Source organism: Ahaetulla prasina, chromosome 2 (genome assembly GCF_028640845.1).
Source record: "Ahaetulla prasina isolate Xishuangbanna chromosome 2, ASM2864084v1, whole genome shotgun sequence".
NCBI classification, from domain to species: domain Eukaryota; kingdom Metazoa; phylum Chordata; class Lepidosauria; order Squamata; family Colubridae; genus Ahaetulla; species Ahaetulla prasina.
In genome coordinates, this window is record NC_080540.1 from 270,438,423 (window position 1) to 270,461,271 (window position 22,849).

The following is a 22,849-nucleotide window of genomic DNA, read 5'->3' on the forward strand; positions in this document are numbered from 1 at the left end:
AGATGAATGATGGAATAATTTAATGTCTTGCTGCATTCTAAACTCTTCTATTAGGAAATGCAATCATTTAATTTTAAACGAAGCTAGTATCGGGTACTATATTTTGGTGATTTGTTATTGTCTTATGCATTCATATGTATTGTTAACTTGAATGTGAAAATTACTTTCTTTGAAAATTGTGTTTTAGCTGGTATAAAAACTGTTTGGAATTTTAAACAATTCCAATTATCATTTGTTATTTTGATTTTGGGAGATGGCCACCGACAATAGAAATTCCACAGAAAAGTGCTTTTGTCTCCGTTCCGCTGCAGAATTGTTTAGCTGTAGAAAGTACACAGCAACAAAACTATATGTGGTGGTTCCACTGCTAACACAAAGCCAATACTGTATCTTGAGCTGAAGATTTTACTAAGACCTACCTAGTGGCAATGAGGGAGGCGAAACGTTCTTACGTTTCCACCCTCATTGCATCGGCAGATAACCGCCCGGCCGCCTTGTTTCAGGTGACCCGTTCCCTCCTTCATCAGGAGGGACGGGATGACCCTTTACAGGGACGAGCTGAGGAGTTTAACAGTTATCTATACGATAAAATCGTTCAGCTTCGGGATAGTTTGGACCAAGATTGCGATGATCCAACCGAGATGACGGAGACACGTCTTGTTGAGGTTATTTGGGATGAGTTTGATTCTGTGGCTCCCGAGGACGTGGACAGGTTGCTGGGGAGGTTACATGTAACTACATGTTTACTGGATCCGTGCCCTTCCTGGTTAATGCTGGCTGCTCAGTGACACGAGGCTGGCTCCAGGGGATTATAAACGCTTCTCTGTTGGAAGGGGTTTTCCCCGCCGCCTTGAAAGAGACGGTGGTGAGACCCCTGCTTAAGAAGCCTTCCCTGGACCCAGCTATTTTGGGGAATTACCGGCCAGTCTCCAACCTTCGCTTTGTGGCGAAGGTTGTAGAGAGTATGGTTGCATGGCAGCTTCCCCGGCACCTGGATGAAGCTGTCTATCTAGACCCGTTCCAGTCCGGCTTCCGACCCGGTTATAGCACGGAGACGGCTTTGGTGGATGACCTCTGGAGGGCCAGGGATAGGGGTTGCTCCTCTGCCTTGGTCCTATTAGATCTCTCAGCAGCTTTTGATACCATCGACCATGGTATCCTGCTGCGCCGGTTGGAGGGATTGGGAGTGGGAGGCACTGTTTATCGGTGGTTCTCCTCCTATCTCTCTGATCGGTCGCAGACGGTGTTGACAGGGGGGCAGAGGTCGTCCGCAAGGCGCCTCACTTGTGGGGTGCCTCAGGGGTCGATTCTCTCGCCTACCCTGTTCAACATCTATATGAAGCCGCTGGGTGAGGTCATCAGTGGTTTCGGGGTGAGTTATCATCTGTACGCTGATGACACTCAGCTGTACTTTTCCACCCCGGACCACCCCAATGAAGCTATCGAAGTGCTGTCCCGGTGCCTGGAAGCCGTACGGGTCTGGATGGGGAGAAACAGACTCAAGCTCAATCCCTCCAAGACGGAGTGGCTGTGGATGCCGGCACCCCGGTACAGTCAGCTGCACCCGCAGCTGACTGTTGGGGGCGAGTTAGTGGCCCCAAAGGAGGTGGTTCGCAACTTGGGCGTCCTCCTGGATGGACGGCTGTCCTTTGATGAACATCTGGCGGCTGTCTCCAGGAGGGCCTTTTACCAAGTTCGCTTGGTTCGCCAGTTGCGTCCCTTCCTTGACCGGGATGCCTTATGCACAGTCACTCACGCTCTAGTCACGTCTCGGTTGGATTATTGCAATGCTCTCTACATGGGGCTGCCCTTGAGGTGCACCCGGAGGCTACAGTTAGTCCAGAATGCGGCTGCGCGAGTAGTAACGGGAGCCATCGTGGCTCCCATGTAACATCACTGCTGCGTAGTCTGCACTGGCTTCCTGTGGTCTTTCGGTGCGCTTCAAGATTTTGGTTACCACCTTTAAAGCGCTCCATGGCTTAGGACCCGGGTACTTATGGGACCGCCTGCTGTTACCCTTTGCCTCCCACCGACCCGTACGCTCTCACAGAGAAGGTCTCCTCAGGGTGCCGTCTGCCAAACAGTGTCGGCTGGCGGCCCCCAGGAGTAGGGCCTTCTCTGTTGGAGCATCGACGTTCTGGAATGAACTTCCCCCTGGCCTACGCCAAGTGCCTGATCTTCAGACCTTTCGCCATGAGCTAAAAACACATTTATTCAAGCTGGACTGGCATAATGGTTTTTTATTGTTGTGGGGTTTTAAATTTTTAAATTTTAAATTTAAATTTTAAATATCGGCCTTTTGTAATATGCTTTATTTTAAATTTTGGTTTTAATTGTAAATATATTGTGTTTTATTTTGGCTGTATTTTGGCCTGAGTCCTTTGGGAGAAGGGCGGTATAAAAATTTAATAAATAATAATAATAATAATAAAATAAAAGATTCAACACTTTAGGATTTGCTTGATTACTTCAGTGTTTTTTATTCCTGGACCTGGTGACACTAGTTAAACAGGGGAATCTGGAATCTTTAATTGAAAAGCTTATTCCTGAGTAAGGGGATTTCCTATTGTGCACCATCCAAAAAACTGTCACAGTGCTCATGTAGAACTCCTTCTCCTGAGGGAAATAGATACACCTACACACTTCAGAACTCAGGTGGACAAGAATGTGAGGGTAGAAAACTCAGGAATCCTCAGGGAGGACTGGTACATGCATTGGTGAGAGATATCCTCACCTCCTCCCTGCTGTACTGTCATTGTGTGTGTGTGTGTGTGTGTGTGTGTGTGTGTGTGTGTGTGTGTGTGTGAATAGAAGCACTGCACTGTGTGAATAGAAGCACTGCATCTTCCAAATCTGTTTCCCTTGCCTACTAGAGCATATGTAAAGCATATGTGAATGTGGAATAATCGTACTCTTTTGAGGAATAACTTTATATTGAGATTTGAACATCAGATGCAACAAGTTACATCATCACAATGTCTAATAATAACAATATTATAAAACCCAAGCATAAGTAATGTTCTTTCTTTTTGAATAATCTGCATATATTTTATGGTTAAAAACAACTTCAAAACCTGAATACTTTCTAATATATATTTGTGCCATGTTATTGACTTGCAGCTTTGTTTAATATGAATTCTTTCTAAGGCTTCACAATACTTGTTTTAAAAGACAGTTCATACGAACAGTGTGTGACTGTTAACATTCCCAACACCATTACAAATGCCGAAAATAGCAATTAATTAATTACCAATGAAAATGAGAAAGGAATATATTACATAAATACACTTTTATTTTATTAATAAAATAAATATTTCTAAAAGTGTGCTAAGATGAATGTTTCTTATTATAAAAATAAAATTCCATTGCCCTCTAGTGGTCACAATACTTTCTCCTCAATTTTCCTTTTCTTTCTAGCTATTAAATATTATGCTATCCCCATAATCATAGCAGTTGTTAAAATTTCAAAATTGAATGTAATTAAGGAACTCAATTGTGCCAATTAAATAATTTCCGTACACTAGAAAGATATGGAATTATTCACTGGTATTTTATTAATAACCATTGGTTCTAAATGTAATACAAAGCTGCTTTTAAAAATTGAGATCACAAGTAGAAAATAATTTGGATAATTACATGACAAATTTAGGTTCATTTTTAGCTTATCTATTAAATATTTATTCTTTGAATTCCTTCCTAGAAAATTCTAAATTACTGGAAAACTAATTTTCTAATATTTCCTGCTTTCAGAAACAGCTGTTTTCTCTTCATGTTTGTTCCCTGTGTTCTAACAGCTTGGCAAATGCTCAATTTCATTTACTTACAATTAGTATATAACTTCATGTTTGCCATCTCCCTGTTTTCATTCAGGTTCAACTTTTAAAATGATAAGCTTCTCCAAAAATTTTTTTTAAAAAAAATCCTTTTATATCTAAAATATGCCTTGGCCACTTTTGTACCGCTTTGACCTGCTCTGTTATAGCAATTTTGATAGTCCTTATGTAATCTTAATAAATTTCCCAAATCCTTAACAGTTGTTAACTTCACATGGCAGGAAGACATGAATAAAGATGTGAATTTGTTCAGCTGTTGTCCAGATGGTTCCACTATAAACATTTTGGAATAGTAATTATGTAGATTTTCAAGTACCCTGAAATGAAATAGGATTTCTTGGAGTAATTTCAATAGTTTTAAGTTTGTTGCAGATTCTCCAGAGCATTGAAGAACATAGATAGTCAAAGGTTTATGTATGTGAGAAAAATATTACTTTCACTACTTTCACTGTTGAGGCAATATTTTATATATATTATTTTGAACTGTCTTAAAGAAAGGAGATACAGAAGTCTTGCAAATCCAATTTAAAAGTGTTTTGGAAGGAATATAGTTGTAATTATTTTAAGAAAGGAACCATTTCTAGCAATACTTGCAGGATTAAATAAAGGTCAACGCGTGCATTGTAGAATAAACACTAATAGGCAATACTCAACTTTAATTAATCACTCCTATTGTATTTATGCAATTCATTTACTTTTTCTTTCTCTCCCTCAGTTTATATTTGTTTAAACTAGGAATAGCTCCACAAATCCAGGATTTGCTTGGAAAAGTAGACTTTACAGGTACTTTTAATCTTCGTAACTTTTTTGTATTGAGAAAACTTTATTTTTTGAAACTTCTACTAATTCCTTAATTGGTTAACAGTTCCATTCACTTGCATTCATTCTTTGTGTTTTTGTGCTGAAGTGGGTGTACAGTAGCTATGTAAAAAATGTGCTGTATTTTACAAAGAGCTGCTCGGTAACGAACACTATGGCTATGTGTGCCACAGTATTTCTCATATAGAAAAAGGAGATAAGAATTAGAGGAATAACATTTGTCCCGTTTGTGTTACATTATTATTGATTTTGTCACTTAGTAACCTGGACTGTTTTTTTTTCTTGTATTATAATCTTTTTTTCCCTTCCTTTCTTTTTTCTTCTTCTTCTTGTCACCAATAATTAGAGGAAGAAATAAGTAACATGCGGAAAGAACTGGAAAAATATGGTATACAGATGCCATCATTTAGTAAAATTGGAGGCATCTTGGCCAATGAGCTTTCAGTGGATGAAGCTGCATGTAAGTGCCCCAAAATTTTGGGAAATGCTATTCTAGCCAGTTTCCTAATGTTCCTGAAAGCTGCTTTAACTTTAAATGTGAAAAGACAATCAAATTTATTGAGTACCTATAGTAACTAGAACAAGGGCATGAAGTACTTGTTTTTGCAACTACGTATTTTGGTGTGTTTTGAACATTTTAAAAATTTACATATTTTAAAATACAGGTACTCCTCAATTTACGACCACAATTGAGCCCAAAATTTATGTTGTTATGTGAGAAATTTGTTAAATTAGTTTTGCCCTATTTTATGACTTTTCTTGCCACATTTGTTAAGTAAATCACTGCAGTTTTTATATTGCCAACACGGTTAAGTGAATCTGGTTTCCTCATTGACTTTGCTTGTCAGAAGGTCACAAAAGGGGATGACTCCAAGACATTGCAACTGTCATAAATGTGAGTCAGTTATCAATCATCTAAATGTAAATCACATTACCATGGGGATGCTACAGCGGTCATAAGTGAAAAATAATCATACGTCACATTTTTTAGTGCCATTGTAACTTTGAACGATCACTAAATGAACTGTTGTGAGTCAAGGACTAACTGTATTTGTTTGCTATCCATATTGTGAGTTAGAAGCATCACATCAAAAATTAGAAAGGTATCTAAAACCATAACATAGCATTCAAAAGAGTTAAGCTTAAAAATGTAACTACCAAGGGAAAAAATAATAACCTCTTTGTCTAATTGTTTTCTAATGATCTCTTGGGATAGTCTTTTCGTTGGCTTAGCCTGAAAACAGGAAGGAGCAAGTGTTTCATTCAAATATCCACACCTTGGATATTCTGATGAAGCATTTTTATTTAGGTCAGGGGTTGTCAACCTCCAGGCTATGAGCCACTTCTGGGATGTGAGCAATTTGGAACTGGGCTGCAGAAGCAGCGGGAGAACGTGCATGCACGCACATCCCCACTTGCATGAGCAGTGGACAACCACTTGTGCGCATGCTTCATTCACGCAAGAATTGGGCACACATGTTTACCACTCCCACAAATGGAGTCGCACATGCACTTGCCAGCCGCTCACATAAAACCTCCCCCCCCTCCCCCCGCTGGTCCGCAAAGCCGGAAAGGTTGGGGAATTCTGATTTAGGCTATCCTGTTCTGATGTTGATTTTTGTGAGCATGTCTTTGTATACTCTTTTTTTGCTTGCTTTCTGTTTTGTATGAAACCATACTGGTTAAATACAAATTGTGCAGAAACCAAATTGTAAAAGTATGATAGCTAATAACAAAGATTTTGGAAATTTTAATTCACTGAGGCTTTTATCTTTAAATATTGAATTTTATTCTGGTTTATTCTTTTTTAGTGCATGCTGCAGTTATTGCAATTAATGAAGCTATTGAGAAAGGAATTGCAGATCAGACCATCAAAACATTGCAAAATCCTAATGCCATGTTAGTAAATGTGGATGATAATTTTGCCCATGAATATCAGAAGGAACTTTCTGGAGCAAAAAAGAAAAAAGAAGAGAATGCAAGACTTAAGGTGAAGAAATAAATTATTTATTATTAATTGTATGATGTGAAAATGAGTTATCACAAAACACCAATTTTAATTTATTTATGGCTGTCTTAAATATGCAAGCTTCTAAAACTTAAAATGTCAAATTTATCAATGCTAGTAAATAATTTTTTGCATATAAAACAAGTTTGTTTAATCACCCAAAAGATCAATCATCACATATTAATATATCAATAAATAAGGAAAAATGCCTCTACAAAAATACATAAAAGGCCAATTAAAATGAAAAATATAAATTAATTTAAATCGGCATTTCCAAAATCAGGAAGCAGACCTGCTGACAGGTACATTCCTGGGGTGGGGTGAGGTGAGATGGGAAGAAATAATGGCCTGGCCTCAAAAAATGATTGGAAGGAGAAAAGTGTCAGTTAATTTGGGTTGGTTCCTTTTTTCCTCACTAGGAACACATAGCTTGAATGCAAACAGGTGGGAGGGGTTACAAATATTTCTTAGATGTTTTATGTCTTTCTTATTTACATGACTATAAAAGAGGGAGGAGGGGAATCAAAATCTTTTAAGATTTTATTACTATAGCAATCTAAATAAAAGTGCAATACAGAAAGTCTATTTCTATTTCTTATTCTGGATACCTATTAAGATGAGATTAAATAGCAAACTTTATTTTTGCAGACTTGGAATCTTCACAGAATATTAAAAAAGGGAGGCCCACTTACCATTTCTACTATGCCAAAAGTGTAATCTGGATTAAGAAATACAATATAGACAGTTCAATTTATATTTCAGTTTGGTTCATTATAGAAAATTTAAAATAGTAGAATGCTATCATAAAGATAATAGTAGTTTAAAGACCTGAATATATTTATATTATATAATATTTTTGGAACTTATCACTAATCACTCTGTAAAGAATTACATTATTCTACATGGGGAAGGGTAGCAAAGAAAATAATTATTCATGCAGGAAAGATAGTTACCTTAGATTTACGGTATTTTTTTGAATTATAGATACATGTTCACTTTCTGTTTATAAAGTGACTGTTGATATAGTGAAAAGACTCAGGAATATTATGACTTGTGTTTGCGAAGTAATTATTTCTTTCTAAATTCAGTCGAAAGATACCTTTTATGTGTTACATGCTTTTGTATGTGGGTTTTCCTCCCGTATGTGTGTGCAACCTCCTTTTTAAAATCAGGAGTAGCTCTACCCTTCTTTCTATAATGGAAATTGTTGCTTCTAGAGTGACTCGATTTTGGAAGAGGAAAGAGATGTATATGAAGAATTGCTTACACAAGCTGAAATCCAGGGAAACATCAATAAGGTCAACCGTGAGTATTCTTCCCTCTTATGAAAACATTGATTCCTGACATACCCACTCTTAATATTAGTGGAAAGTACCAATGTGTGTTATTTTCTCACAGTTCATTGAAATTGGCATAGATTATTATTTCAACAGTAATGTGTCATTCTTTCAGAGATACTTTGCTGTTATACTACTACTAATCCTGGATAAGGACATTCTTCTTTGCCCTTTTGCATTCTCAATAACAATAGAAACATGATTCTAGTTGCTTTACCTCTAATTCTCTCCTCTTCTGCCAGCTGCAAAGTTCTGTAAATTTTGACCCCTCTTACATGTTGCATTTTAGTGTTGGATTTAAGAAGTGTATTCTAAGTGTCCTTGCATGCTTGTCCAGAAGGATTTGATGCAAGTTCTCTTAAACAACTGCATGTATCAAAGAGCTAAAAGAGAAAAAAAAATATTTATAATATTTTGCTTTCTGTAAGCATTGTTTTCCTTTCAGTTCACATAGCTTTAGCCCAAGTGAATGAGGCTATTGACATGCAAGATGAAGTGGCACTAATGGCAGGCTTGAACAACCCAGCTCTGAGCCTGCTTGAAGTTCTGCTGCAAAATTCCTCCTGGTACCTAGCACGGTTATTTGATACTAAAGAGCAGAGAACACAGGTAACTGATTATAACGTGCTAGAGTGACACCGAAATCGCTTAACTTTAAAGTGTGATTTCAGTCTTGATACTTTGGCCTTCTTGCAAATAGGAGAGGCTTTCAAAATACTTTATATATAATATTGCATAATTTACTCTTAATTTAACTTGGAAATATAATATTTTCTAAGGTTGGGTATAAACAGGGGGAAAAAATCTAATTTGAAAAATGTTGAAATTGTCTGTTCTAAGAAATATTTCTGACTATTTGCTTTATGAAAGGACACCATATTTTTTATAACAGCCTATTATTGATGTCCCTAAAGCTGATATCCACCTAGTAGTTTTGAATATTATGGTATTGATTACTTATTTGCCTTTTAATTAAAATACAGTAAGAAATGTTTTCCCCCTAATCTGTTAGATAGCAGGGGTTCCAATTATCCTCGACAAAAATGAGATACAGAATGAAGTTAGTGTTGCCAATGAGGAATCACACTCTCACAAATTTAGTGAGTAACTCGTTAATTTTCACTTATAACTTCACCTCATGGTAAATTTTAAGATTCAGCAGTTCTAATGATAAAACATGAGTCCAGTTATATTTTATCTAAGCTAGTTCCATGGTTCTTTTTGTCATTTTTGCTTTGTTGTCACATTGCTTTTTTGATTTTGATAGCTTATTGCTCCCCCCACCAACTATTGTGTTTTTAATCCAGTTCAATTACTGGGTTAATTACACTTTCCCGCATAATGGATAGAATTTACTTACTCTGTCCCAGTTACTTTATATTATTAAGCTGGTGTTGCAACGAATAGAATTTTGAAAGTATGGCATGCTTCTATAATATATTACTTAAAAGTGAATATATGTAATTTATTGTTGAAGTTAGTTCTTTTCTTTGAACACTATGTCTAAGAGGGTTCTAAATTTGCAGTTGCCTTTCTGTCAGTTGCTCTTTGCTTCTTGAGATATTAGAGCTTTTCTTCTAGATGTTGATTTGAGCTCACTTTTCATTTCATGCTTTCTTTGGTTTAACAAGAGCAATTTATTCTCCATAATATTTGAATTGAATTCATGAATATAATCATTTTTGGTTGTTATATATGCAACAGTTGACTTATCGATCCGAATTTCTTTAGAGGTAGAGTTTTTATTAGCATATCTATATTTTGTTCCATTATTTGAAACACTAAATAAAAATATTAGTTCTATAAAGAAACCATTATTTTTATTAAGTGTTGTTCAGTCTAAGCAGGTTTTACATGTAGTGGATTATCCAGTAGGGGCTTATATATTTTGAGCAGTCAAAGCACATGTGCAGAGGTTCCTGCCTGATATAATTTCCCATTTATTTCAGCATCTATCTCATGTCTGTGAACGTATCAGAAAATCACTGTAGTTGCATTTGCTGATTTTAATATTTTATTTATTTATTTATTTATTTATTAAATTTTTATACCGCCCTTCTCCCGAAGGACTCAGGGCGGTGTACAGCCAGCGATAAAACAAAATATATACAATTAAAACAACATTTAAAACAAAGCAAATTATAAAGGCCGATAAATTAAAATTTAGATTTTAAAATTTTAAAATATTAATAAACCCCAAATTTAAAATTCTACATTATTATGCCAGTCCCGCTTGAATAAATAGGTGTGTTTTAAGCTCACGACGGAAGGTCCGAAGATCAGGCACTTGACGTAGGCCAGGGGGAAGTTCATTCCAGAGCGCCGCTGCCCCCACAGAGAAGGCCCTACTCCTGGGGGCCGCCAGCCGACACTGTTTGGCGGACGGCACCCTGAGAAGACCCTCTCTGTGAGAGCGTACGGGTCGGTGGGAGGCAAAGGGTAACAGCAGGCGGTCCCATAAGTACCCGGGTCCTAAGCCATGGAGCGCTTTAAAGGTGGTAACCAAAATCTTGAAGCGCACCCGAAAAACCACAGGAAGCCAGTGCAGACTACGGAGTAGTGATGTCACGTGGGAGCCACGAGCAGCTCCCGTTACTACTCGCGCAGCCGCATTCTGGACTAACTGTAGCCTCCGGGTGCACCTCAAGGGCAGCCCCATGTAGAGAGCTTTGCAGTAATCCAACCTAGATGTAACCAGAGCGTGAGTGACCGTGCATAAGGCATCCCGGTCAAGGAAGGGACGCAACTGGCGGACCTAGCGAACTTGGTAAAAGGCCCTCCTGGAGACGGCCGCCAGATGTTCATCAAAGGACAGCCATCCATCCAGGAGGATGTGAATATAATATAATAAATATAATATAATATAATATAAATATAATATATTTATATTTATATTTATATTATATTTATAAATATATTTTTATATATATTTATAATATATTTATAAATATAATATAATATAATATAAATATAATATAATATAATATAATACGTGAAGCATAGAGTTTTAAAAACTGCTGTGTTATTTTGAAGAGAAAACAAATTTCAGCCCTTTATAGTAATTCAGCTCTTGCATACTATTGAGTTGGCCGCTTTTCTTATTTCCTTAATATTTGATTATCTTAACTTTAAAAAGAAGCATTAGATTATATATTTCTTAGATTTAAAATAATCAAAGGTCAAGGAAATAAAATTATTTTAATTAAATTATTTGATAAAAACCTTTCTAATTAAATTGTCAAAATAAAATATAAGCTTGTGTGGTTATGAGCACCTTTTGTTTGGAATATTTTTTATTTTATTTATTTATTTATTTATTAATCAAATTTCTAGACTGCCCTTCTCCCGAAGGACTCAGGGCGGTGTACAGCCATATTAAAATACATAGATAGACAATGAATTTAAAATAATTTTAAAATGAAATATTTAGCCGGCCAATTGAACTAAAAATAATAAAATCAATTAAAATCAGTATAAAGTTTAAAATTTAAAATTTAAAAGCTAAAAGATCTAATCCAGTCCTGCGCACCTGAATAAGTGTGTTTTAAGTTCACGACGGAAGGTTCTAAGGTCCGAGAGTTGGCGAAGTCCTGGGGGGAGCTCGTTCCAGAGGGCGGGAGCCCCCGCAGAGAAGGCCCTTCCCCTGGGTGTCGCCAGACGACACTGCCTAGCTGACGGCACCCTGAGGAGTCCCTCTCTGTGACACCTCCCCCCCTTTTGATAGTTTTCAGCAGAATTCTGTGACATAATTACCTTAAAAAAAAAAAAGACTTAACCATTTTCTTCTTTTATATCATTAGAAATACCAGATAAACAATCTGTATAGTAGTATGCAGTGGAACAGGGTTAACTGGGTTTTTGGATATTTCTCTTTTTTGACAATAGAACTTATTGCTGTTGACAATATTAACATTGCAATTCGTAACTGTGACTCAAACATGACAATTGCTGCTTTAATGAAACCTGAAGCCCAGTTACCTGAAGTTTATCCTTCTGCTGCCTCTGTCTATCAGACTGAACTCTTCAATCTTCAGCAACAGAATGCTATGGTAAGACGGAAGCTATTTGAATGTGTCCCCAAAGCCAACTAATTGGAAAATAGATATACTAAAATATCTATAATTTCTTCTATGACTTTTAAAAATGCACTTTCTGTAAAGACGTTTATTAATTCTTGATTGTCAGTATGTTTGCACAAATGTGTATTCAATATTATAGAAGTAAGATAGATAAGAAAAAATACTAATTTTCAAAATGTATAGGTTTATTTTTAAAGTCATATGTAGTCCTACCTTAATAATTCTGTTCTTGAACTAGGCTTTATCTCCCAAATTTTGATCAAAACTAGCTGGCTAATTTTGCTGCTAGTTTTAACATACCAAAATTTTCCTCAGTTTAGGATGGATTTAGCATCCCTGATAGTTTAGTCCTTGGTCATCCTGATTAGTGGTGGGTTGCCCCTGGTTCTGTCCGGTTCTTGCAAACTGGTAGTAAAACTGAGGGGAGACACCACCCACCCACCCGGATGTCATCATACGCGCGTGTGCACGATCCCGTTTCAAACCAGTAGTAAAGGTAAGTAGAACACACCCCTGATCCTGACCTACCTCAAGAAATCCTTTCTTTACTAGCCATAGTTGGTTACCAACGTTTACAGCTAAAATAAGTTTTCTTGTTGTAGAAACTTTGTTAGGCCTTTTTCTATTTCAGATTTTGCTGCTTAAGTTTATTTATTAATGGGTCAGCAGTTGTTCTGTATTTGAATAATTTAGCTATTGTGGCTGGAAAGCAATATGTGCTTTCAAAGCAGTTCTTGCAACAGGATCGATTTTCCTAATTTTCTTGTCAGAATTAGAACAGAGAAGGAAAAAAGGAAAAAGGGTTTTAAAACTAATGATATGGAGTGTTGAAGAAAAGACAGCATGGAGAGAAGTAAAGAGAGTAAAATGCCTATACAAGCCTTTGCTTGTTCATTCCTGTATTGTTAATAAAATCAAAAATAAAATAACATTAAAATATATATGTAATTCAGAGAAATATGCAAACTAATAAGTATTGTATTTTCAGATAGTTAAGGTTGGGGTTTCTTAATTTTTTAAAAGAATATTAATTTTGAGTAAGCAAATCCTGTCATCTACTGTGTACTGTCAATGAAAATAATTCTCAAATGTCTCTTGAGGCAATATTTTGTGTCCTAGGCATTTCTAAGATGAAATTTGAAAACTTACACATTATTTTGTAAAAATGTAGGTGGCTTAATAGATGTATTACTTTAATTTTAGCATTGGCTTTTTCAGGGTTAAACCATAGCTCATTTTTTACATATTAAAAGCTTTATTTTTCTTGCTGATCTTAATGTATTTCTACAGAAATACTTAGCTCATGATGAACTGTCTATTGCTGTTGAAATGCTCTCAGCTGTCGTGCTGTTAAATCAGGCTTTGGAAAATAAGAACCTAGAGGCAATAAAAGTACACCTCAGCAACCCATCCATTGGCTTTAATAATGTGGAAGAAGAGAACTTGCAACGGTAAAAACATTACAGATGTATTTCTGTGACTCATTTACCACTAATAATTTAAGAAAAATTATATAATTATACAACTTCTATAATTTCATGGTGCTTTACTGTGTGGAATTGTTCATTAAACTATGATAATCTTTTAGTTTATCTAACTTTAGGGTACAGTACAAGCAAATTTTTAATTGTTTCTTCACAGTTATGCTGACACCTTGCTGTCCATTAAATTAGAGGCTTTGTCTCAAGGACAACAGTATTTAAGCTGGAATGACATCCAGAACTGTATTGACATGGTTAATACACAAATTCAAGAAGAAAACGATAGTAAGTATTCTGGTCCATTTAACTCTTCGTTCATACATTTTAATAATAAAATACGAATCAATATATAATATATGTTAAATAGCATTAATTTATTTACAGTACTCAATTCACTTAAAAAAATATATATCCAGAATTGTGAAGTTGCAAATCATAACAAAAACTGGTCAACCAGAAATTACATGTTAAATGTTTTGTGTGTGTTGGCTGAAAAAAAATCCTCCCTTTATTTATTGAATATAGGAAAGATCATTTCCACTTCAACCATCAAACCAGGGGTGAAATGCTACTTGTTCGGACCTGTTTGGGTGAACAGGTAGCAATGATTGCCATCAGTTTGCCGAACCAGTAGCAATCATCCCTGGCGGCCCCACCCCCACCCGCCTGGTCACCCAGTCGTCCGCTCACCACTTCTGGCTCGGTCTCAGCGCTTCCAGCTCACTTGGAGCTTCTGGCTCACTCGGTGTGTCTAACCCACCCCCTCCACCCTCGCCCTATATAAGGAGGCTCAGCCGTGGCGGCACTTCCCGCCGGTGAAGAAGTGAAGCGAGAGGCACGAAAGCTACTGGTGGCCATCTGGGTGGCAGGCTCCCTGCACGGGGAGAGGGCCAGGCCAAGCCGCGCCACCACAGAGCCCACAGCATTTTTCCTTTGGCCTGGATGGCGATGCTTATCTGGGCAGGCCAGTGTGGGTAGCCCTTCATCTTGGCGAAGACCAGGTTGCTGCAGTTGTAGTCGTGATGCCAGCCAGAGCGGGACATGATGCAGGCAGAGAGGTCGATGCAGCCCCCGCTGAGGCTGCCCTGGCTGAGGTATCGCTGGGCCTCCCCAGCAACAGGCGCACCAGGGCTGCCTTGCCCGCCGCTTCCATGCACTGTTCTTGGAAGGGGCCGCCCTCCCTCCCCGCCTGGCTGCACACTCCGCCTGCCCTCCCAGAGCACCACTGTGCCGCCACCATTTGCTTTCTTACTTCTCCCGCCACGAAATGAAAGCAAACAGCGGCGGTGGTGCTCTGGGAGGGTAGGCGGATGTCTTAGTGCTCTACATGCGGTGCATCAGCCCTGGAACATCTGCCTGCCCTCCCAGAGCTTTCATTTCGCAACGGGAGACGGAAGAAAGCGAACGGTGGCGGGGCAGTGCTCCGGGAGGGCAGGGGGATGTCTGCAGCCAGGCAGGGAGGGAGGGCGGCCCCTTCCAAGTGCAGCACACAGAGGTGATGAGGAAGGCTGGAGAGGCACGGCAATCACTCATCCAGGGCGGCCTCGCCATTCACTTTCTTCCTTGTCCCGCCGCAAAACAAAAGCAAACGGTAGCAGCGGTGCTTCGGGAGGGCACCGCATGTGCAACACTATCCTGGACTTCAGCTTGCCCTCCTGGAGCATTGCCACAGCGGCACTGCCCCTCCCAGCTGCGGCTACATCTCCACCAAGGACTGCCTGCCATCAGCTGGCTCCGTTTGGATGATGGGCATGCTGAATATGCCAGTGGAGGATCTAGAAGTTAAGGCTGACGCTGATGGGAGGGGGAGGGAGACCTGCTGTACTTGGCACCTTGGAGGGACATGGCAAGGCTTGCTCGCCTTTTGGGCCTGCCATGCACGGCTTCTGCGGGGCCTTTGGGCGACTGCCGCCCACTTGCCTTTCTGTCCACCTCAGGTCCTACTGCCTGCATCCAGCCCATGATGGGGTATGCGATGCTTCCGGGCCAGGCTGCCCACCTTCCCGGAGCACTTTCTTCCTTCTCCCGCAGCAGCCACTGCTCAGACCAGGTGTGTGTGTGAGAGAGAAAGAGAGAGAGAGAGAGAGAGAGGAAGGAAGGAAAGGAAGGAAGGAAGGAAGGAAGGTAGGAAGGAAGGAAGGAAGGAAGGAGTGGCGTGAGTGACGTCATGTTGGCCCTGCCCACCCGGTAGCATGACCGCCAAGCCTTGCCTACCAAGCCACGCCCACAGAACTGGTGGCAAAAACTTTTAAATTTTACCACTGCACCAAACCCATTTAAAAAACAGTTTGGAGAGAATTCAATTATAGTGGGCAAACTGTTGAATTAATGGTAGACTTCCTATGCTTCAAATAAATTTCAACAGCTCTTTATATATCTGTAAAAACAAGAAGCCTTGAGCATCCTTGTTCCAAAAAGTGCATGAACTTAGTATATTGAAGACAGCCATGCAAGTGTTAATTTAGCTTTTATTATTAGAATCAAGCAGATAATTTACAAGTGTTCTGTAGATATTTGGAGAATTAGACCAAAAGAAATGGGTTTCAAATTGTTCTTCCTCCAATTATATCTCACTCATTTATATTCCCATATTGCTGTCAATTAAAATTGCTTAAGACTATTAAGTAATTTTGATATGCTTCTTTCAACCAGTCATTCTTAAATAAAAGTATATTTTTGTATATTTTAAAAATGTTATAATTAAAAGCTGAATAATATATTTGGAATTATTATTTTAAACCACTTTGAATATTGATATATAACTATAGTTATATATATTTAATCTAATAGTATATTAACTATACTTTTTTTTTAAAAGAAATTTTGGCAGTGGGTTTTATTAATGAGGCTATTGATCGAGGAGATCCAATAAGAACAATAGAAACACTGCTACTTCCCACAGCAAAACTACAGAATATAAAAGAAGCAAATGCCTATCATTATCAAGCAGTTTTGAACGATGCAAAAACATGCAAATGTCAGGTAGACAATTTTCAGTACTTTTTTACCATTTTGTCAAAGTTTTTGTAATTCCTATATATATGCATTGCAATTATTTATTACAATATGCTGATGGCATCTCAGGAAGATGTAAATTCCCTATAATCCCTCTCTCTCAAAATGTAGGCAAAACATTTTGTTTCTGCATATTCTGTGGAGTTTTGGGGTGCTAGGGAACTATGAATTGTCCTCAGCTTGACATTTTCAAAGTTCTAATTGTCTTAATAATGAATTTGAAGCTCTGTTATGCATTGTTTAAATACTATTATAGTATTTATAATATTTATATTATTTGTATTTATAGTAAAACAATTTTAATGAAATTCTTAGGATTGGATTTTTAATTTGCACAATGGATTTGGGGGTTACTAACAAATTCCTTGCATCTTTATGGATGTTACATTCTATAACAGAAAAATGCTTAGGTTATGGTTGTGATCTGAGATTGGGCAGTTTGTAATCTTACACATAATGCAACCCTGCTTTATACCCATGCCTATCTACATAATGAGAAAATAATCACATAATATTGTGAAAGCATGAAAACAGTTGCACAATTATGAAATATAGCTGTCCTGTAGCTTTTCCTGTTCTGCACACTTATGAAATGTAGCTGTCCTATCCTGCAGTCCTATGATGCAAAAGTAGAATCACTATTAATTTTTTATTTTCTTAATTACACGGGTGGGTGTTGCTGTAGGACCAGAGCAAAAGCTAATTTTTATTTCATTTATATTTAAATTTAGCTAAAATATAGTTAATATGTTACATGCACAATAGTTTTTTTCCTCATGTCACATTAAAGATTATAATTTGATATCATCTATGGAGAGTGTCAGTCATCCAGATCATGGTTGTCGCATAACAGATAGATTAGTCTGAACTAATTCTTGCATTTCCACACACCCCACCCCAACATCTAGCCAGAACTGATAAAGTTTCTTGTATGAGAAGCAAAACATCTTTTTTTTCTTCAAGGGGAAAAAACATAGTCCGGTTGCCTTTCTAAAAAGCACCTTTGAGACAATTTGGTATCTACAGTATTTCAGCTAATATTTGGGGGCATATTCAAAACATTTGAAAGCCACATCCCATTCTAGGGCTTAGATTATGCACAACTCTGGTTTATTATTTATTTATTATTTATTTATTTATTTATTCAAATTTGTATACCGCCCTATCTCCCGAAGGACTCAGGGCGGTTCACAGGCACATAAAACATTTATATACAATTAAAATAACTATTAAAAAACTTATTCTAATGCCAAATATTAAAAATATAAATATAAATCTTAAAACCAAATTTAAACCCCTGTGAGTTTAAAAATCTATAAATTTAAAATCTAAATTTAAAATCTAAGCCAGTCCTGCACAAATGAATAAATGCGTCTTGAGCTCGCGACGGAAGGTTCGGAGGTCCGGAAGTTGACGGAGTCCTGGGGGGAGTTCGTTCCAGAGGGTGGGAGCCCCCACAGAGAAGGTCCTTCCCCTGGGCGTCGCCAGACGACACTGTCTAGCTGACGGCACCCTGAGGAGTCCCTCTCTGTGAGAGCGCACAGGTCGGTGAGAGGTATTCGGTAGCAGTAGGCGGTCCCGTAGATAACCCGGCCCTATGCCATGGAGCGCTTTAAAGGTGGTTACCAACACCTTGAAGCGCACCCGGAAGGCCACAGGTAGCCAGTGCAGTCTGCGCAGGATAGGTGTCATATGTTTTTCATATTGTCTAGCTGCTATTATGTGAAGCACTACATGCAATCTTCCAGTTTAGCAATGCAATTTGGGAAATGCCCATAAACCAGGAGCAACTAAGGCTGTACAAATCATTTAGAAGACTGATTTTCTTGCGACATGGCTGCATTGAACTTAACCACTTGTCAAAGAATTTTGAGACCTACATCCTTCAGGGCTTGATGCAGCTGGACTAACAGAATAACAGAGTTGGAAGGGACCTTGGAGATCACGTAGTCTAACCTCCTGTAATACACAAAGGCCTTCCACTGGGACTCAGAGCATGAAAGGCTCTTAAAGCCTTCACTTTCCAAATGTTTGTGTAACCAGAAGCTTTGATGCTTAAATGAAGTGTGTGTGTATATTATTACCTTATTGATTTTTTTTAAAAGGATTAAATACCAAATTGGTCAACAAGTTGAAGATTCGTTAAGAAATCTGATAATTAATAGCATTCAAATTTAGCTAACTAATCATTAAAACTAAACATTAAATCATAATGTAAAATATTTTTTGAGATTTGTTAGAAATATAACATTGCTTAAATTTAAAGAATCACTCATTGCTGCAAGAAAAAGTCCAGGGTTATTTATTTTTTGTTGTCAATTATGAAGATACACTACAACCAAAACATGATCAAACCAAGCTAAAAGTGTAACTTTTAACCCTGTGAATGAAACATTTTTCCCAGTGGTATAAATATGAATTAAGTATTTGCATGAAATTTGATGTTTGACATTATAAAAATAGAAGTCTTAATAGATAATATTGTCAAAAAATTATGTATCTGTAACTTTTTCAAATATCATGGGAGACGTGTCATGTTTTTTCTTCTTGAGCTATTTTAACCATGGTGAGATAGGTCTTGGTATTATCATTGACTTTGGACATCAGAAAATAAAGAAAAGGATCAAGACAACTATTCAGGCTGCTTAGACATAAAGCAATCAGATAAAAGAAATACAAATTATCTTTGGAACTGTAATAATAATTCAGATGATGAGCAATCAGTATAACATTGCTGGGAGTATAACAAATAGCAAAAATGCTGAGGACAAGAAGACTAATTTTGATGTACCAGAACCACTTTTGTTCATAAGCCTTGAGTGTTTGAATAATGGAAATGTAACAAAAAATAACAATGCAAAGTGGAAACATAAATCCAAATACTGCAAGGAAGATAAAGTAGTAGTGTTGGAAAGGGAGCATGGTTTCACAAACATTAAAAACATCATGGCAGGTAATGATATTTAGCTGGTCCAGATGATAGCTTTGTTTCATGATTATCAAAGGCAACATATATAAAAAAACAACCGTCCATACCACACCACAAGTTAAAGTAGCTAAGAACTTTTTAGGTAGAGTCCTAAAGGTAAACGGGTGAACAATGGCCATGTAACGGCTGATGCTGATACCAGTGAGAAGCAGGGTGGAGCAGTACGTATTTCCATAGAAGATGACAGTCATGATTCGACACATTGCTTCTCCAAATATCCAGTTATTGCCATTCAGGTGGTATGCAATTCTGAATGGCAGCATAATACAGAAAAGGAAATCCGAAATAGCCAAATTTGTGTAGAATATGGCAGTACGGACTGATCTGATTCTGAAAAACAGCATCCACAGTGTTACAACATTGGCTGGTACTCCTATTAAGACAACAGCTATGTATATAGCTGGTAACATCTTCACACTCAGTGAGCTAGTAAGGTACTCCATGGTGATATTATTTACTTTCAATGATGAGATGTTGGATATTTCCGTAGGACACTTTTCTTTTTTGTGATTGGGCTTTGTCAGTCCATCTAGGGCGGAAATAGGTATTGGCTCATACATGCCTTGCGGAGTGCCATAGAAAGTCCTAATGGGGAGTGATTTATCATATTGAAAGTTCAAGCTGCTGTTGCCACACTTGTTTCCTAAAAATTGAAAAACAATGAAAATGTAAACTGTACAATAGAAATAAGCAGGGTTACTTAAACATTTCTTTCTCCATGAAGCAGATTTATTCCACAAGTATTAACAAGAGAGTGACATTTTTAAGTTAGTTTAAGAAAGAAAATAAGAGGAGTGAAAAAGTATTCTGTTTATCAAATAAGCTTTGTTTGTTCTGTATTATGTTGAGGAATAAAATTAGTTGTGTTTAGGATTACAATTTTAGACTAGTCAAGTGATATTTAAGATGATAGAAAGTTTTGCTCTTTCCTCCAGAACGTCACATCAGGTCATGATTTATACTAACTGTAATATAGCAAGTATAAGTAATCGGCTTAGTAAAATCTGTTAATTTGAAATTGATGAGACAGTCTGTTTATCTACCTATCTATCATGTATAGCAAAAAAGAGCAACCTACAGCTCTCAGCCAGGTTTCAAAAGTTTTTGTCAAGACCTTGCAGGCCAGTGATAAGAGTTATTTGCTCCTTCTTTAAGTCTGCTAGCCTGGAATGGGAGAAGAGGAGTAAATAACTCTTAGTGGAAAAGAAAGACATTGAAGGGTGGGGGAGGGGGGAGAATGAGAATTGGCTCCCTAAAAGTCCTGCAGTTCTCAATGGAGAACGTTCTCATAAATCGAGGACAATGGTAGTACCACAATTGAGCCCAAAATTTCTGTTGCTAAGTGAGACAGTTGTTAAGTGAATTTTACCCCATTTTATGACATTTGTTAAGTGAAGCTATTAAGTTAGTACCACGGTTGTTAAGTGAATCTGGCTTTCTCATCGACTTTGCTTGTCAGAAGTTTGCAAAAAATAATCACTTGACCTTGGGACACTGCAAGCGTCATAAATATGAGTCAATTGCCAAACATCTGAATTTTGATCATGTGATCATGGGGATGCTGCAATGGTCGCAAGTGTGAAAAACAGCCATAAGTCACTTTTTTCAGTGCTGTTGTAACTTTGAACAGTCACTGAATGAACTGTCGTAAGTTGAGGACTATCTGTATTCAAGGAGGAATAATTTATAATTATAATTTATAATTTATAAGAAAGAAAGAAAGAAAGATTGTCCACTCCTGTGTAATAGAGTGCTTCTCAAATGGATGTATTTTTTTAAAAAACTATTTAGGACTATACTTACTTACTTAATAAATAGCTGAAGTGCTTAAGAACAAAAGGTATGTTTTTCCTTCTTTCTGGGAGTCTTTACTTTTAAGTGATTGCTAATCCATGTGTAATGGGCAATACCACTAAATGGTAATGCAATGTTTTCTATCCAAGTCCCATGAATGAAAAAAACATTAATTTGAAAGGGAAATCCATCTGATTTGAAACCTTGTTTAATAATCTTTTTGAGCCTGCATGCTTGTTTTTTCTCAGTGGCAGGCCTAATTGCTAACAAAATAAAAAGGGACAAGGTACTGACACACAAAAACACAGATATCCTACCTTTCCGGCACAAACAGAAGGACAGATAGAACAATCCAGTTGTCAATAGGAGCCAAGTTTTCATTGTAGCCGTGATCAATTCTTAATTTTCTACAATAGGCATTTTAACTTGTAGAGTCTTGCTTAATCCCCATTTTAGTGAAAAGAGCTCAGAGCATCAGATCTATTTACTCATCCTCTGTAGCAATTTTGCAGAAAATAGCTGATTTGTTCTTTTTCTTGTAGTGAGAAGGGTATGATGCATCAGAATGCGGAAGTGGGCGTGACTGCTTAAACTTCCAATCAACACAGACAAGAATTAACTCTTGAAGTACTGTTAGTAGAGAGTGAAATAATTATTTTGTACAAATAGTGACTGAATTTAAAAACATTTGTTTACATTTTACAGTGTCTCCTTACATTTTCATTGGAACATAGAGTTACCAGACATGAAGGGCAAAAACATAAAAGCCTTCTGCTGTCTTCTAGTAGTTGATTGGATTTTTACAGTCCAGATTTGGTAACCCGATTTGGTAACCCTTATTTACAACTGGAAAGAGAAGTCGTAGCTAAAGTCACGTAACATTATCTAGCAAGCAAACAATACATTTTAACAAAATTGTATATGTCTGGGAGAATGAACTGCAGAATCAAATGGATTGTAAAAATAATTTTATAGCATTTTAATAAGGAATTTGTTCTTGGCACAAAGGACGAACAGACTGTTAAAAGAGGATGCAATTCTTTGAACTGTAGATGCATCCATTGGTCACATCTTTAGACATGGGGCTGTATTCCAGTCTAAGAGCTGGTGTATATAAAATATTCTCCGAATTATCCTTAAGAAGCTAAAATATGAAAATAACTGAAAGATATAACTGGTCTTCCATTTGGGAGACTTCTGTCTTTATATCAAATTTGCCTTAATTTTGGAGTCGACTTGTTACCTCAACTTTCTGTGGGCTAGTTCTGCCTTTCTTTTCATACTCCTTGCTTACCGTATATACTCGAGTATAAGCCGAGTTTTTCAGCACGTTTTTTGTGCTGAAAAACGTCCCCTCGGCTTATACTCGAGTATATACGGCTTATACTCGAGTTTTTTTTTTTTGTTTTTTTCACATTATACCGGATGGAGCAAACTTGGCGGGCTTTTGCATTACCGCGGGGAAGCCCTGCCGGTGCAGTGAGAGGGCGGGGC

The 22,849-nt window shown here is 37.5% G+C and overlaps 2 protein-coding genes across 4 annotated transcripts in view; one reads left to right on the forward strand and one right to left on the reverse strand.

The window, feature by feature from the left end:
• IQGAP2 (IQ motif containing GTPase activating protein 2) overlaps nucleotides 1-22,849 on the forward strand; it is a 141,466-nt gene that overhangs the window by 82,380 nt on the left and 36,237 nt on the right. Inside the window, exons 6-15 of one of the 2 annotated variants that reach the window (XM_058169267.1) lie at nucleotides 4,549-4,616; nucleotides 4,999-5,112; nucleotides 6,464-6,642; nucleotides 7,878-7,965; nucleotides 8,443-8,606; nucleotides 9,010-9,097; nucleotides 11,883-12,046; nucleotides 13,367-13,527; nucleotides 13,718-13,842; nucleotides 16,376-16,539. In XM_058169267.1, the coding sequence (XP_058025250.1) occupies nucleotides 4,549-4,616; nucleotides 4,999-5,112; nucleotides 6,464-6,642; nucleotides 7,878-7,965; nucleotides 8,443-8,606; nucleotides 9,010-9,097; nucleotides 11,883-12,046; nucleotides 13,367-13,527; nucleotides 13,718-13,842; nucleotides 16,376-16,539 (1,315 nt within the window). The remainder of the gene's footprint in view (nucleotides 1-4,548; nucleotides 4,617-4,998; nucleotides 5,113-6,463; nucleotides 6,643-7,877; nucleotides 7,966-8,442; nucleotides 8,607-9,009; nucleotides 9,098-11,882; nucleotides 12,047-13,366; nucleotides 13,528-13,717; nucleotides 13,843-16,375; nucleotides 16,540-22,849) is intronic. The other variant, XM_058169268.1, reaches the window with a different exon arrangement.
• F2RL2 (coagulation factor II thrombin receptor like 2) lies at nucleotides 16,582-22,621 on the reverse strand. 2 transcript variants are annotated; one of them, XM_058169272.1, is made up of 3 exons: nucleotides 21,673-22,621; nucleotides 20,020-20,204; nucleotides 19,640-19,891 (listed from the first exon to the last, which is right to left on the reverse strand). In XM_058169272.1, the coding sequence occupies exons 1-3, from the start codon at nucleotides 21,734-21,736 to the stop codon at nucleotides 19,784-19,786; spliced, it is 357 nt and encodes a 118-aa protein (XP_058025255.1). In that variant the 5' UTR covers nucleotides 21,737-22,621; the 3' UTR covers nucleotides 19,640-19,783. The 2 variants fall into 2 exon arrangements, with proteins under 2 accessions (XP_058025254.1, XP_058025255.1); XM_058169271.1 differs by having other exon boundaries at nucleotides 16,582-20,204; nucleotides 21,673-22,620.

Bases quoted from the DNA above. Each gene is read 5' to 3' on its own strand.
- F2RL2 (XM_058169271.1), bottom strand. From the start codon at position 21,736: ATGAAAACTTGGCTCCTATTGACAACTGGATTGTTCTATCTGTCCTTC. The intron at 20,205-21,672 runs GTAGGATATCTG...TTCAATTTTTAG, and splicing joins CTTCTGTTTGTGCCGGAAAG to GAAACAAGTGTGGCAACAGC.